This window comes from Scyliorhinus torazame, chromosome 12 (assembly GCF_047496885.1).
Source record: "Scyliorhinus torazame isolate Kashiwa2021f chromosome 12, sScyTor2.1, whole genome shotgun sequence".
Classification (NCBI taxonomy): domain Eukaryota; kingdom Metazoa; phylum Chordata; class Chondrichthyes; order Carcharhiniformes; family Scyliorhinidae; genus Scyliorhinus; species Scyliorhinus torazame.
Window position 1 is genome coordinate 62,568,138 of NC_092718.1, and position 14,765 is coordinate 62,582,902.

Here is a 14,765-nt window from a genome sequence, read left to right on the forward strand (position 1 = left end):
GAACCTCAATCCCGTCTAGTCTAGTAGCCTGTATTCTCCTCGACAACATTGTCTTTTTCCTGTGTGAATACTGATGAAAAATATTCATTTAATGCCTCTCCTATCTCCTCAGACTCGACGCACAACTTCCCACTACTATCCTTGACTGGCCCAACTCTTACCCTAGTCATTCTTTTATTTCTGACATACCTATAGAAAGCTTTAGGGTTTTCCTTGATCCTACCTGTGAAGAACTTCTCATGTCCCCTCCTGGCTCTTCTTAGCTCCCTCTTTAGGTCCTTCCTGGCTAACTTGTAACTCTCAAGCGCCCTAACTGAACCTTCACGTCTCATCTTTACATAAGCCTCCTTCTTCCTCTTGACAAGTGATTCAACTACTTTAGTAAACCACGGTTCCCTCGCTCGACCACTTCCTCCCTGCCTGACAGGTACATACTTATCAAGGACACGCAATAGCTGTTCCTTGAATAAGCTCCACATTTCAATTGTGCCTATCCCCTGCAGTTTCCTTCCCCATCCTATGCATCCTAAGTCTTGCCTAATCGCATCATAATTGCCTTTCCCCCAGCTTTCCCCCTCTTGCCCTGCGGTATATACCCATCCCTTTCCATCGCTAAAGTAAACATAACCGAATTGTGGTCACTATCACCAAAGTGCTCACCTACCTCCAAATCTAACACCTGGCCTGGTTCATTACCCAGAACCAAATCCAATGTGGCCTCGCCTCCTGTTGGCCTATCTACATACTGTGTCAGGAAACCCTCCTGCACACATTGAACAAAAACGGACCCATCTAAAGTACTCAAACCATAGCGTTTCCAGTCAATATTTGGAAAGTTAAAGTCACCCATAACAACTACCTTGTTGCTTTCGCTCCTATCCAGAATCATCTTTGCAATCCTTTCCTCTACATCTCTGGAACTTTTCGGAGGCCGATAGAAAACTCCCAACAGGGTGACCTTTCCTGTTTCTAACCTCAGCCCATACTACCTCAGCAGACGAGCCCTCATCAAACGTCCTTTCTACCACTGTAATACTGTCCTTGACTAACAATGCCACACCTCCCCCTCTTTTACCACCTTCCCTGAGCTTACTGAAACATCTAAACCCCGGAACCTGCAACAACCATTCCTGTCCCTGCTCTATCCATGTCTCCGAAATGGCCACAACATCGAAGTCCCAGGTACCAACCCATGCTGCAGGTCCACCCACCTTTTCCGGATGCTCCTGGCGTTGAAGTAGACACACTTCAAACCACCTTCCTGCCTGCCGGTACATTCCTGCGACCTTGAAACCTTACTCATGACCTCACTACTCTCAACCACCTGTACACTGGAGCAACAATTCAGGTTCCCATCCCCCTGCTGAATTAGTTTAAACCCTCCCGAAGAGCATTCGCAAATTTCCCCCCCCCCAGGATATTGGTACCCCTCTGGTTGAGGTGTAGACCATCCCGTTTGTAGAGGTCCCACCTACCTCAGAATGAGCCCCAATTATCCAGGTATCTGAATCCCTCCTTCCTGCACCATCCCTGTAGTCACGTATTCAACTGTTCTCTCTCCCTATTCCTCGTCTCGCTAGCACGAGGCACGGGTAACAATCCAGAGATAATAACTCTGTTCCAGCTCTAAGATTCCATCTTAGCTCGCTGAATACCTGCCTTACATCCCCATCCCTTTTCCTACCTATGTCGTTGGTGCCTATGTGGACCATGACTTGGGGCTGCTACCCCTCCCCCTTAAGGTTCCCGAAAACACGATCCGAGACATCACGGACCCTGGCACCTGGAAGGCAACACCCCAACCACGAGTCTCTCTCATTCCCACAGAATCTCCTCTCTGTCCCCCTAACTATGGAGTCCCCAGTGACTAATGCTCTGCTCCTCTCCCCCCCTTCCCTTCTGAGCAACAGGGACATACTCTGTGCCAGAGACTTGTACCCCATGGCTTACTCCTGGTACGTCTCTCCCACCTCCCCCCCCCCCCCCCCCCCACCACCACCAGTATCCAAAGCGGTATACTTTTTACTAAGGGGAACGGCCACAGGGGATCCCTGTACTGAGTGCTTCCTCCCAGCCCCTCTCACCGTCACCCATCTATCATCATTCTTCGGAGTAACTACATCCCTGAAGCTTCTCTCTATGAACACCTGTGCGTCCCGAATGATCCGAAGTTCATCCAGCTCCAGCTCCAGTTTCCTAACGCGGTTTTCGAGGAGCTGGAGACGGATGCACCTCCCACAGGTGAAATCAGCAGGGACAGTGACAGTGTCCCTCACCTCAAACAATCTGCAGGAGGAACATTGCACTGCCTTCCCTGCCATCCCCTTTAGATAACTTGCGGATAAAACAAGAAAAAGAAAGAAACAAGAGCTTACCTGATATTCACTCAACCCCTTAGGTTGGAGGAGGTGGCTCCTATCCCGCGCTTTTAAATCTCCGGCTCCTCTCCCGCTTTTAAATCTCCGGCTCCTCTCCCGCTTTTAAATCTCCGGCTCCTCTCCCGCGCTTTTAAATCTCCGGCTCCTCTCCCGCTTTTAAATCTCCGGCTCCTCTCCCGCTTTTAAATCTTCGGCTCCTCTCCGCTTTTAAATCTCCGGCTCCTCTCCCGCTTTTAAATCTCCGGCTCCTCTCCCACTTTTCAATGACCCGATTGTCTCTCCTCGCCCGCTTGTCACTCTCCCGGCTGTCTCTCCTCTCGCGCTGTTTCTCTCTCCTCTCGCGCTGTTCAATCTCACAAGCCCCTAAAGGTTTCCCTGTTCTTTGCAGAGACCTTACTAATGTGCCCTCCTTCTATTTACACCTCTCATTTCAATCCAATTTAAATTTAACAGAAGACTGTTGGAAAGATTAGCCTAAACATTAGATACTCTGTTCACACACGTGCTGACATGCTTCAATCAGTGCATTCCATAGCCTCACAACTCTGTTAAAAACAGTTTCCCCTTGCTCTCTGCCCTAGATCTGCTCCATCTTATATCCAGTCTTATGGGACATCTGCAACACCAGCCAACCAACAATGCAAATATATCAAGTAGGTCACTGGTGTTTATTCACCACGACAAATCTTGAATGGAACATGGCAGAATAAATCAGTGTAATTCTTCCACATCGTAGGATTTGGGCAGCACGGTTGCACAAGTGGATAGCACTGTGGCTTCACAGCGCCAGGGTCCCAGGTTCAATTCCCAGCTGGGTCACTGTCTGTGCGGAGTCTGCACGTTCTCCCCATGTCTGCATGGGTTTTCTCCGGGTGCTCCGGTTTCCTCCCACAGTCCAAAGACATGCAGGTTAGGTGGATTGGCCATGCTAAATTGCCCTTAGTATCCAAAAAGGTTAGGAGGGGTTATTGGGTTACGGGGATAGGGTGGAAGTGAGGGCTTAAATGCGTCGGTGCGGACTCGATGGGCCGAATGGCCCCCTTCTACACTGTATGTTCTATGTGACACTATGTGATTCCCCTAAGTTCCAGGCATCACCAAGGCTTTCACTCTAGGTTGGCAATGGCCATCTGCACGGGCTTAAAGCAAGTTCATGTCCCTATGCCAGCCAGACAATTTTGTTTTGTGACAGCTCATGGATCTGAATTATTTCAAAAAGGCAGTCTTGAAAGATGTGTCCGAAGAACAAAGACGCCTGTAGCCTTTGGTTAATTGTACCTGGCAAGACCCATAGTCAGACAGTGAATGGAGATAAAATGATGACCCTGCATCAACTAAGCCGAGAAGAGAAGATTATTGTGGCCTGGCGACCGCATCTCGGGTGACTGGGCAGCTGGGTGGAAATCAGGAAGTTTCTGCAGGACATCCTCACCATTCAAAGAGAACTATCCTGGAGGAAAACTTCAGGGCTGCAGCAGAGGATGAGGCAGGCAATAACCCTGAAGCTGTCAATGTAAAAACAGCTTTAAAGCCAGAAAGAGTGGGTGCACAGTCAATGAACTGCACTGGACAGAATGGGATAAGAACCTGTTCTGAGAGACTGCAGATTGGAGTCTAGGGCAAAAGAATACAGAGGGAAAGAAAAATAATATGGTGCAGGGGGTTCGTGAGTATTGGAACAGTAACAGAGGGGTGTTTAATCACTGTGGAAAGTGGGCAGGAGTCATCTGGAAAGTGAATACTTGGAACTGGGCAATGGGTGGGAGGAGTACAGTTGGCACTAGAGGGAAGAAGTATATTGCTCAAAAAAGCTTTCTAATGCACTAAGCCGAGATATTTAGTTACTACATCTCCGATTAGCTAGTTTTTAAATATTTTACAACTATCAATGAATTATCGATGATGGTTACCAAAGCTGCAGTTAAATGAGAAGCTTTCGAAACTCACTGTGTATAATAAAATTATAAAAGTCTGTTTGGCTGTCAGGACTAAAAGAAATTAATAATTGATAATGTACAGAAATTCACCTGAAAAACTGCTTTTCAAACCACTTGAAAAATAAACCTAAGAATTAATTTGGGTGGTGCAAGAGTGAGTGTGTTTTGAGGCAATTTAAATCCCTATTTGTATGCATATTGTTCTATCAGCTTATTTCATGGAAGCTTTCAAAGACCAAAACTACATCATTAATGGAGAAAATCCTTTATAGTTTGGGTCTATACACAGATATAAACAAAGGTAAACATGAATACATCATTTAGACAGAATCAATACTTTGAATCCATGCTACAAATATTCATAAATACCTGCAACTGAGCTTTTCATGCTCTTAAAAAAAAGATGCTTTGGCAACAAGGTTTATCATTCTATTATGTAAACAGCTAGTGGGAAAAACTCACTTCATATATTAGCCTATATCCTTACCTCATTCGACAAATAAAAGAACGCCTGGATCCCATGCACATTCTCATTGAAGACTGCTGCCCTTCCTTTTTAACTGTTCCAGTCTTGAGATCCAGAATACGGCCTATGTTTTAAGGGGAAACAAAAATAAATCTTAAATGAATATCAGCACACAATGTCTCCAGATTGAGATTGATGTGGGATATGAATTAATCACATGGTTGCAGCAGAGCATCACCCATAGGGAGTGGGGGTTGGAGATAGGCCTTCAAAATCATAGTGTAGATTCCCAACAACTTGCATTTATAGCAGTGTAATAAAACCGCCCAAAATGATTCACTTGTGACTTAGCAAACAGAATTTGACCCATGTAAGGAGATGTTAGGACTGATGGCCAAAAGTAGTTAGGCTCATCCTACGGATCATCCAGGTTCTGAGTGCGGCCCATGAGACATTTTGTTGGCCATTGTCCACACAGAGGGCCGCCACATTCCGTTGATTTCCATCCGTGTACTTCTTTCTACCAGTATGATACGTAAAGCAATGGCAAGTGAAGTAAGGTACATGCCAATTAAACACAACATCGACAGTGAGAGCCCTGCACTCCCTCTGCATCCAAAGTGTAAATACTACAGTTAATTGAGTGGGCCACTCAAGCAGCCCAGTCACTAGCCTAGGTGGCCCCTCACTGGCCAAAGGTGTATTCTAAGATGCGTATTTTTAAGAGCATTTTAAAGGAAAGAAAGGTTAAAAGGTTCAGGGGGAAACCAGAGTTGAGGCACACCAATGGTGCAAACTAAATCAGGGATGTTCAAGAGATAAGAGATCTCAGTGGTGTGTACAGCTGGAGGAAGTTATAGATAAGAGGAGCAAGAACTTGAAGAAATTTGAAAACAATGATGACAATTTTAAAATCAAGGTATTGCAAGGTCAATGAGCACAGGGCGATGGACAATCGGGACTTGGCGGGAGTTAGGATCTGTGCAGAGATTTGAAAAGGCTCACGTTTACAGAGCCAGCCAGGAGACCCACACTCCCTTTATGTACAGCCATTCACTGGCACAATTACTACATTTGCACCACAATCTTCCTGATGCACATACTTCATAGAGTACCTGTTAGAATACTTCAACTGCAAACAAACATGTCTTTTCAAGAAAAAAAGCACTTCTAATAGCAAGAAAGGTTAATTTGGTTTAACTTCCTTAAATTCCACACGATTAGATCATCCTCAATGTGGCATAACCATGTGGCATTGAATGATATTACGATATACTTTCACCTTTTGTGATTGGCTCATTAGTATAAGAGAAGCTGTAACAATTCCCAAGTCTGACGCAGAGAACTGAACATACGTAACACATAAATTAGTCATAGAATAAAAACAGAAAACACTGGAAACTCTCAGGAGGTCACTGGAGAAAAAAAACAGAGCTTACATTTCAGGTCTGTGATGTGTTTATTTTGCTTTTGTACCAGTCACAAATTGGTCAGTCCAGTTTCAGTGTTAGAATCTTAAAGACACATCTTACTTGCTAAAATAATTTGCATTGCTAATATATAACTTGTATGCAATTTTCTTATGAAATGGAATGTTGGACTGTTCTCCTTTAAAGCCTTGACTCATAACATTTTCAATTTACATAAATTGTTTTGTCACCAATGAATTCACCCAAGTGTCTAAACCTTACTAAATATCTCAGCTGTGAGCACATTACTTTTCTGATCCCTGACCCTTTAACCTGCTGCACATGAATAACACTCATGGTCTTGATTCCATGTGCAATGCCACAGGTACTTGACAAATTTATTTATGACTTCTATGTACTCCAATGTACCAAATTCAGCTTTTATTTTTTCCAGTAGCATAAACAGTACTTCCCCATGTGGGTGGGTGACTGGTCTAAGTTATTCGCCAGTCCCAATTTGTCGTTTCACTGACAAACAATACAATCATTGAATAGGTACTTGCATCCCTGCATATGTCAGGGCCCAAATCACATTAAGTCTTTACTCGGAGCATACTCTGTATTTGACTGAGGTTTTCATGAGCGCCCAATTGGCACCAATATAAATGTTAAATAGGAGTATCCTTCCAGTATCCTTAAGGATGACATCCGGGCAACAGTAAGGGATGACATCGGTGCTATGGAGGATAAGGCTGAATCCATTTGGGTGGAAATCAGGAATTGTAAGGCAAAAAAGTCACTGATAGGAGTAGTCTATAGGCCACCAAATAGTAATATTATGGTGGGGCAGGCAATAAACAAAGAAATAACTGATGCATGTAGAAATGGTACAGCAGTTATCATGGGGGATTTTAATCTACATGTTGATTGGTTTAACCAGGTCGGTCAAGGCAGCCTTGAGGAGGAGTTTATAGAATGTATCCGCGATAGTTTCCTAGAACAGTATGTAATGGAACCTACGAGGGAACAAGCGTTCCTAGATCTGGTCCTGTGTAATGAGGCAGGATTGATTCAGGATCTCATAGTTAGGGATCCTCTCGGAAGGAACGATCACAATATGGTGGAATTTAAAATACAGATGGAGGGTGAGAAGGTAAAATCAAGCACTAGTGTTTTGTGCTTAAACAAAGGCGATTACAATGGGATGAGAGAAAAACTAGCTAAGGTAGACTGGGAGCAAAGACTTTATGGTGAAACAGTTGAGGAACAGTGGAGAACCTTCCAAGCAATTTTTCACAGTGCTCAGCAAAGGTTTATACCAACAAAAAGGACGGTAGAAAGAGGGAAAATCGACTGTGGATATCTAAGGAAATAAGGGAGAGCATCAAATTGAAGGAAAAAGCATACAAAGTAGCAAAGATTAGTGGGAGACTAGAGGACTGGGAAATCTTTAGGGGGCAACAGAAAGCTACTAAAAAAGCTATAAAGAAGAGTAAGATAGATTATGAGAGTAAACTTGCTCAGAATATAAAAACAGATAGTAAAAATTTCTACAAATACATAAAACAAAAAAGAGTGGCTAAGGTAAATATTGGTCCTTTAGAGGATGAGAAGGGAGATTTAATAATGGGAGATGAGGAAATGGCTGAGGAACTGAACAGGTTTTTTGGGTCGGTCTTCACAGTGGAAGACACAAATAACATGCCAGTGACTGATGGAAATGAGGCTATGACAGGTGAGGACCTTGAGAGGATTGTTATCACCAAGGAGGTAGTGATGGGCAAGCTAATGGGGCTAAAGGTAGACAAGTCTCCTGGCCCTGATGGAATGCATCCCAGAGTGCTAAAAGAGATGGCTAGGGAAATTGCAAATGCACTAGTGATAATTTACCAAAATTCACTAGACTCTGGGGTGGTCCCGGCAGATTGGAAATTAGCAAACGTGACACCACTGTTTAAAAAAGGAGGTAGGCAGAAAGCGGGTAATTATAGGCCAGTGAGCTTAACTTCAGTAGTAGGGAAGATGCTGGAATCCATCATCAAGGAAGAAATAGCGAGGCGTCTGGATGGAAATTGTCCCACTGGGCAGACACAGCATGGGTTCATAAAGGGCAGGTCGTGCCTAACTAATTTAGTGGAATTTTTTGAGGACATTACCAGTGCGGTAGATAACGGGGAGCCAATGGATGTGATATATCTGGATTTCCAGAAAGCCTTTGACAAGGTGCCACACAAAAGGTTGCTGCATAAGATAAAGATGCATGGCATTAAGGGGAAAGTAGTAGCATGGATAGAGGATTGGTTAATTAATAGAAAGCAAAGAGTGGGGATTAATGGGTGTTTCTCTGGTTGGCAATCAGTAGCTAGTGGTGTCCCTCAGGGATCAGTGTTGGATCCACAACTGTTCACAATTTACATAGATGATTTGGAGTTGGGGACCAAGGGCAATGTGTCCAAGTTTGCAGACGACACTAAGATAAGTGGTAAAGCAAAAAGTGCAGTAGATACTTGAAGTCTGCAGAGAGATTTGGATAGGCTAAGTGAATGGGCTAGGGTCTGGCAGATGGAATACAATGTTGACAAATGTGAGGTTATCCATTTTGGTAGGAATAACAGCAAAAGGGATTATTATTTAAATGATAAAATATTAAAACATGCTGCTGTGCAGAGAGACCTGGGTGTGCTAGTGCATGAGTCGCAAAAAGTTGTTTTATAGGTGCAACAGGTGATTAAGAAGGCAAATGGATTGGGGCACTGGAAGAGAAGTTCGAGTTACCCCCGGGAAATGCCTTTAGATATATGCAGGTGAGGGCTTTTGTGAGGCGACAGGTGAGGGAATTCCCGTTGCTCCCGGCACAAGAAGTTCAAGATAGGGTGATCTCGGGTGTATGGGTCGGGGAGGGCAAGGTGTTGGAAATACACCAGGAGTTGAAAGAAGAGGGGGAAGCGCTGGTAGAAGAGTTGAAAGGTAAATGGGAGGAGGAGCTGGGGGAGGAGATCGAGGAAGGTCTGTGGGCTGATGCCCTAGGTAGGGTTAATTCCTTCTCCTCGTGTGCCAGGCTCAGCCTGATACAATTTAAGGTGGTCCACAGAGCGCACTTGACGAGGGCGAGGTTGAGTAGGTTATTTGGGGTAGAGGACAGATGTGGAAGGTGCTCAGGGAGCCCGGCGAACCATGTCCATATGTTTTGGTCATGCCCGGCACTGGAGGGGTTCTGGAGAGGAGTGGCGGGAGCAATATCTCAGGTGGTGAAAGTCCGGGTCAAGCCAGGCTGGGGGCTAGCAATATTTGGAGTAGTGGACGAACCGGGAGTGCAGGGGGCGAAAGAGGCCGGCATTCTGGCCTTTGCTTCCCTAGTAGCCCGGCGAAGGATCTTGCTAATGTGGAAGGAGGCGAAGCCCCCCAGCCTGGAGGCCTGGATAAATGATATGGCTGGGTTCATAAAGTTGGAGGGGATTAAGTTCGCCTTGAGAGGGTCTGCGCAGGGGTTCAACAGGTGGTGGCAACCGTTCCTAGACTATCTCGCGCATCGTTAGAGGAAGGTCGGTCAGCAGCAGCAGCGACCTTGGGGGGGGTGGAGGGGACGTCCTGGGAGGGGGGGGGGGGAGGGGGGGGGGGGGAAGGGGGGACTGCCTGGGAGGGAGAATGAGCAAGAGATAACATGGAGGGTTGGGGAAACTGGCACGTACGGGTGAGAGCCAGTGTACAAAGCTGTGTAAATATATCATTTTGCCATGTATATATCTTGCTCTGCGAGATTTCTCGGGTTTTTTTTGTTACGAGGGGAGGGGTTATTGTTTGTAAGGGGAGAAAAATTGTGTTGAGAAACTTTAATAAATATATATTTTTTTAAAAAGGCAAATGGAATTTTGTCCTTCATTGCTAGAGGGATGTAGTTTAAGACTAGGGAGGTTATGCTGCAATTGTATAAGGTGTTAGTGAGGCCACACCTGGAGTATTGTGTTCAGTTTTGGTCTCCTTACTTGAGAAATGACGTACTGGCACTGGAGGTTGTGCAGAGGAGATTCACTAGGTTAATCCCAGAGCTGAAGGGGTTGGATTACGAGGAGAGGTTGAGTAGACTGGGACTGTACTCGTTGGAATTTAGAAGGATGAGGGGGGATCTTATAGAAACATATAAGATTATGAAGGGAATAGATAGGATAGATGCGGGCAGGTTATTTCCACTGGCGGGTGAAAGCAGAACTAGGGAGCATAGCCTCAAAATAAGGGGAAGTAGATTTAGGACTGAGTTTAGGAGGAACTTCTTCACCCAAAGGGTTGTGAATCTATGGTATTTCTTGCCCAGTGAAGCAGTAGAAGCTCCTTCATTAAATGTTTTTAAGATAAAGATAGATAGTTTTTTGAAGAATAAAGTGATTAAGGGTTATGGTGTTCGGGCCGGAAAGTGGAGCTCAGTCCACAAAAGGTCAGCCATGATCTCATTGAATGGTGGAGCAGGCTCGAGGGGCCAGATGGCCTACTCCTGCTTCTAGTTCTTATGTTCTTACATGGTAGTGGTATCTAATCTTTTTTGCCTCCTGCAACATAGGTCTGAACTATCATTTCTTTTAACCTTGTTCAGAGCTGACATTCACTTGTGCATATCTATCCAATTTAACTGGCATGATTTTTATTTATCATCGGTGTGAGGTACCAATTCTCACTCTCGTTTGACGCATTTAAACTTTCTACAATTCTTCAATGAGTTTTTCATAGCTTGTGCATAATTTTGCTTTTTTCTATATATTATGCATAATTTCTTGTACAATTTCTTGATGATTGCCCAAAGTCCAGGCTCCATACCGTGCACACAATTTCCTCTCCTTGGCTTTTCAATTGCAGGTTATATCTCAGGTTTCTAACTAGGTCTTTTTTTATGTCTTATTACCTAAATGGTTCCATTTTCCTCACATAACTTTGACGTTCTTTTCAGTTCTGTCACATTATAAATCTATGCTGCTTTCGTTAAGCCAAATAATTCACTCAGAATCTATTGATGTGTCGCCAAAATAGGGTACAGTAGCCCAGTAGTTACTTTCTATCAGCAATCCCACCGTAGCAAGATGTGAAATTCAACTGCATAAATCTGGTGATTTGTGAAATAGCATCAGAAAAATAACCATGAAAATCAAATACATCATAAAAACCCAAATGGATCACGAATGCACTTCAGGGAAGGCAGACTGCAATCCATCTGGTCTGTATGTCCACAGGCCCTCACTCAACCTCTGAAGTGGGCTAGCTTGGGATGAAGGGCTTTGTCAGCCTCATCTACATTCGGAGAACAAAGATACAAAAATTATGCCATTATTTTTGTTCGTCATTGAATTAAGTCCTACTGGCAGCTCTTAATTCAATAACAATTCTGATCCTCTCCTTTTGGCATGTGAAAAATCTTTCATATTTTAGGGTTACAATACTTCAAAATGTATCTATTACTGCAAGTAGAAATTCTTACCATTAGATAATTCCAGGCTTTTAATAAAATAATAATCTTTATTGTCACAAGTAGGCTTACATGAACACTGCAATGAAGTTACTGTGAAAAGCCCCTAGTCGCCACATTCCGCCACCTGTTCGGGTACACAGAGGGATAATTCAGAATGTCCATAATTCAGAATGTCCGAATTACCTAACAAGCACATCTTTTGGGACTTGTGGGAGGAAACCGGAGCACCCGGAGGAAACCCACGCAGACACAGGGAGAACGTGCAGACTCCGCACAGACAGTGACCCAAGCTGGGATTCAAACCCGGGTCCCCGGTATTGTAAAGCAACAGTGCAAACCTCTGTGCTACCGTGCCGCCCTTCAAACCAAGCTCTGAAGAAAAGCTCAAGTGATTAAATATACCATTGCTTGAGGAAAAAAAAGCAGATGTTAAGCCTGGAGGGCCCTGACTTACTTTGGGTCTCTTGCTCTAGTACAGCTGCACCCTTGTGGTCACGGAGGCCAAAGCTGATGGGGTCATAGATAGAGGGGAACATAAAGGGTCGCACATGCTCCAAGAGACCCGAGTGGAGGTCCCAGGTGTATCTGCCTAACACTCCTTTTCCCTTAGGGTACCTTAGGGAACCTCCCTGACACTTTGAGAAGGAGCACCTTGGTGGAGGTCAAGGTGGTGCTCTGTCCCTTTCTCGCATACACTCAAAGAAACCACGTCCATGGGAACTGCGATAGAGTGCAGGTCTGCGTGCACCTCCGTCGGTACTGGGGGCTCTGTTAAACACGATTCTGCGTGGCATCTGCCATCCTCTCTACATATAGCTCAGAGCGTGCATGAAAGCACCACTACATTTGACTCCTCCAGGTCACATGCCACTGTTGAGGGCCTCTGATGTCTCTGCCTGACGTTCCGCCATCCCAAGCATCTTGTCTAAGATCGGTCCTAGAGGCTGGTCATCTGACTCGGACTTTGGAGGTTCCTCTTCCCAGCAATGCTCTTGAGTGCCAGGTAGTTTGATTGTTCTTGGCTGTGGAAACATGTCCGTGTTGTGACCACCAGAATGTGAAACCCAACTTGAATTAGTTCTCGTACCCACCAAAGTGTGTTTCTCTGGTACAGGTGACTGCTGTGGTAGCTCTACAGGTGCAATCTTGTAATCCTCACTCCACTGTGGGCTGGAGCTGATGATGGATTTGGGATCAGGGTCTAGCCTCACCCTCTTTACTGGCATCTGCAAATACTGGAGGAGAGAAAGGGTGACTGCACAGGTTGTCTCCAACATGGCACCACGCACGAGGCTTAGGTTTCTCGGTAGAGATATTAAGCATTGTTCCTTACTGGATGGAGGCTAGAAGCCTAACTCACCATCTCCACATGCCCAGTCCCCGATCCTTCCCTGCCAGCTCAGCAACTCTATCTTTGTGTGGTGTGAGCTGCCCGAGTAGAGCAGTGCCCCCTCCCGTCCTCTCTCTCACACATGTTGTGCACCAACTTGTCCTGTACAAGGAAAGAAGATGGTTTGGGAGCATTTCGGTTGTAGGTGGAGTACACAAGCGGCCAGTCGAGAGCAAAACTCATTGTGTGATATATGAAGATGCATTGCAGCTAATCCACTCGGGTTCTTTGGCAGTACCCTCTAGGACAATGAGCTCATGCAGATAGAAGGATAAAGCATGAGGAGTTATGGTATCAACTGATCTTGCTGGTGTCCTCTATGACAGATGTCTCTCCACCCCCCCTCTCTCTTTTCACAATGAGACCATAAGACCATAAGGCATAGAAGCAGAATTAGGCCATTCAGCTCATCGAGTTTGCTCCGCCATTCAGATATTTTTCTCATCCCATTCTCCTGCCTCCTCCCCATAACCCCTGATCCTCTTATTGATCAAAAAACTATCGATCTCTGTCTTAAGGACACTCAGTGATTTGGCCTCCAGAGCCTTCTGCGGCAAAGAGTTCTACAGATTCACCCTTCTCTGGCGGAAGAAATTCCTCCTCATCTCTGTTTTAAAGGATCGTCCCTTTAGCCTGAGATTGAGTCTTCTGCTTCTGGTTTTTCTTACAAGTGGAAACATCCTCTCCACGTCCACTCTATCCAGGCCTCAGTATCCTGTAAGTTTCAATAAGATCCCCCCCTCATCCTTCTGAACTCCAATGAGTACAGACCCAGAATCCTCAACCGTTCCTCATACGACAAGCTTTTCATTCCAGGGATCATTCTTGTGAAGCTCCTCTGGACCCTTTCCAAGGCCAGCATATCTTTCCTGAGATACGGGGCCCAAAACTGCTCACAATACTCCAAATGGGGTCTGACCAGAGCCTTTTACAGCCTCAGAAGTATATCCCTGATCTTGTATTCTAGCCCTCTCGACAGGAATACTAACATTGCATTTGTCTTCCTAACTGCCGACTGAACCTGCACGTTAACCTTAAGAGAATCGTGAACAAGGACTGCCAAGCCCCTTTGTGCCTCTGAGTTCCTAAGCATTTCCCATTTAGAAAGTTGTCTATGCCTAAATTCCTCCTTCCAATGTGCATAACCTCACACTTTTCCACATTGTATTTCATCTGCTTTCTGTGTGGCATGGTAAAGGACCTGCCATTGCCTCTCTACCTGCAGACTACATGGAACACAGTATGGCTGTGAGGCACCAACACATCAAGTTGAGAAGTCCTTTATGCAAGGGCAGCACAGATGTTGGTCTGGTCACTAAGGCCCATGTCCCAGTTCACACTCTGTGAGGGGAGTTTGAGTAGTGGAGTGTTCACTTACCTGATAGTGCAGATAAGGTCATTTGTCCATTTTCTGCACGACAGGTCTGTCCTCTGGTGTGTTCTGTTCAAACTCGCCAACCTGCCAACTGCCTCCCATGCAGTGCTGATGAATTGGGTGGGCCTCGTCCTTCCATTGCTGAGATGGAGGACATCCCTCCTATCGTCCACTTCACTCAACAGTACTTTCAGGTATGTATCACCAAATCTTGGTGCCGGTGTTAGCTGGAGGCTCCGAGACATTTCCTGGACCACAGTTCAGAGTGGGATAAAGCTTCAGCTGTCTGGGCGTCTTTTAAGTATAGCACCCGGATAGGATGGGGGGCTCGTGACTTCCTGCTCATCCTGCCGCTGAC

General features: G+C 45.3%; 1 protein-coding gene across 8 annotated transcripts in view; it reads right to left on the reverse strand.

Moving 5' to 3' along the window:
- Positions 1 to 14,765, reverse strand: part of arnt2 (aryl-hydrocarbon receptor nuclear translocator 2) — a 503,807-nt gene that overhangs the window by 285,587 nt on the left and 203,455 nt on the right. For all 8 annotated transcript variants that reach the window (XM_072468767.1, XM_072468766.1, XM_072468765.1 and 5 more), the window contains one exon: positions 4,803 to 4,905. In XM_072468767.1, coding sequence (XP_072324868.1) covers positions 4,803 to 4,905 — 103 coding nt within the window. The remainder of the gene's footprint in view (positions 1 to 4,802; positions 4,906 to 14,765) is intronic.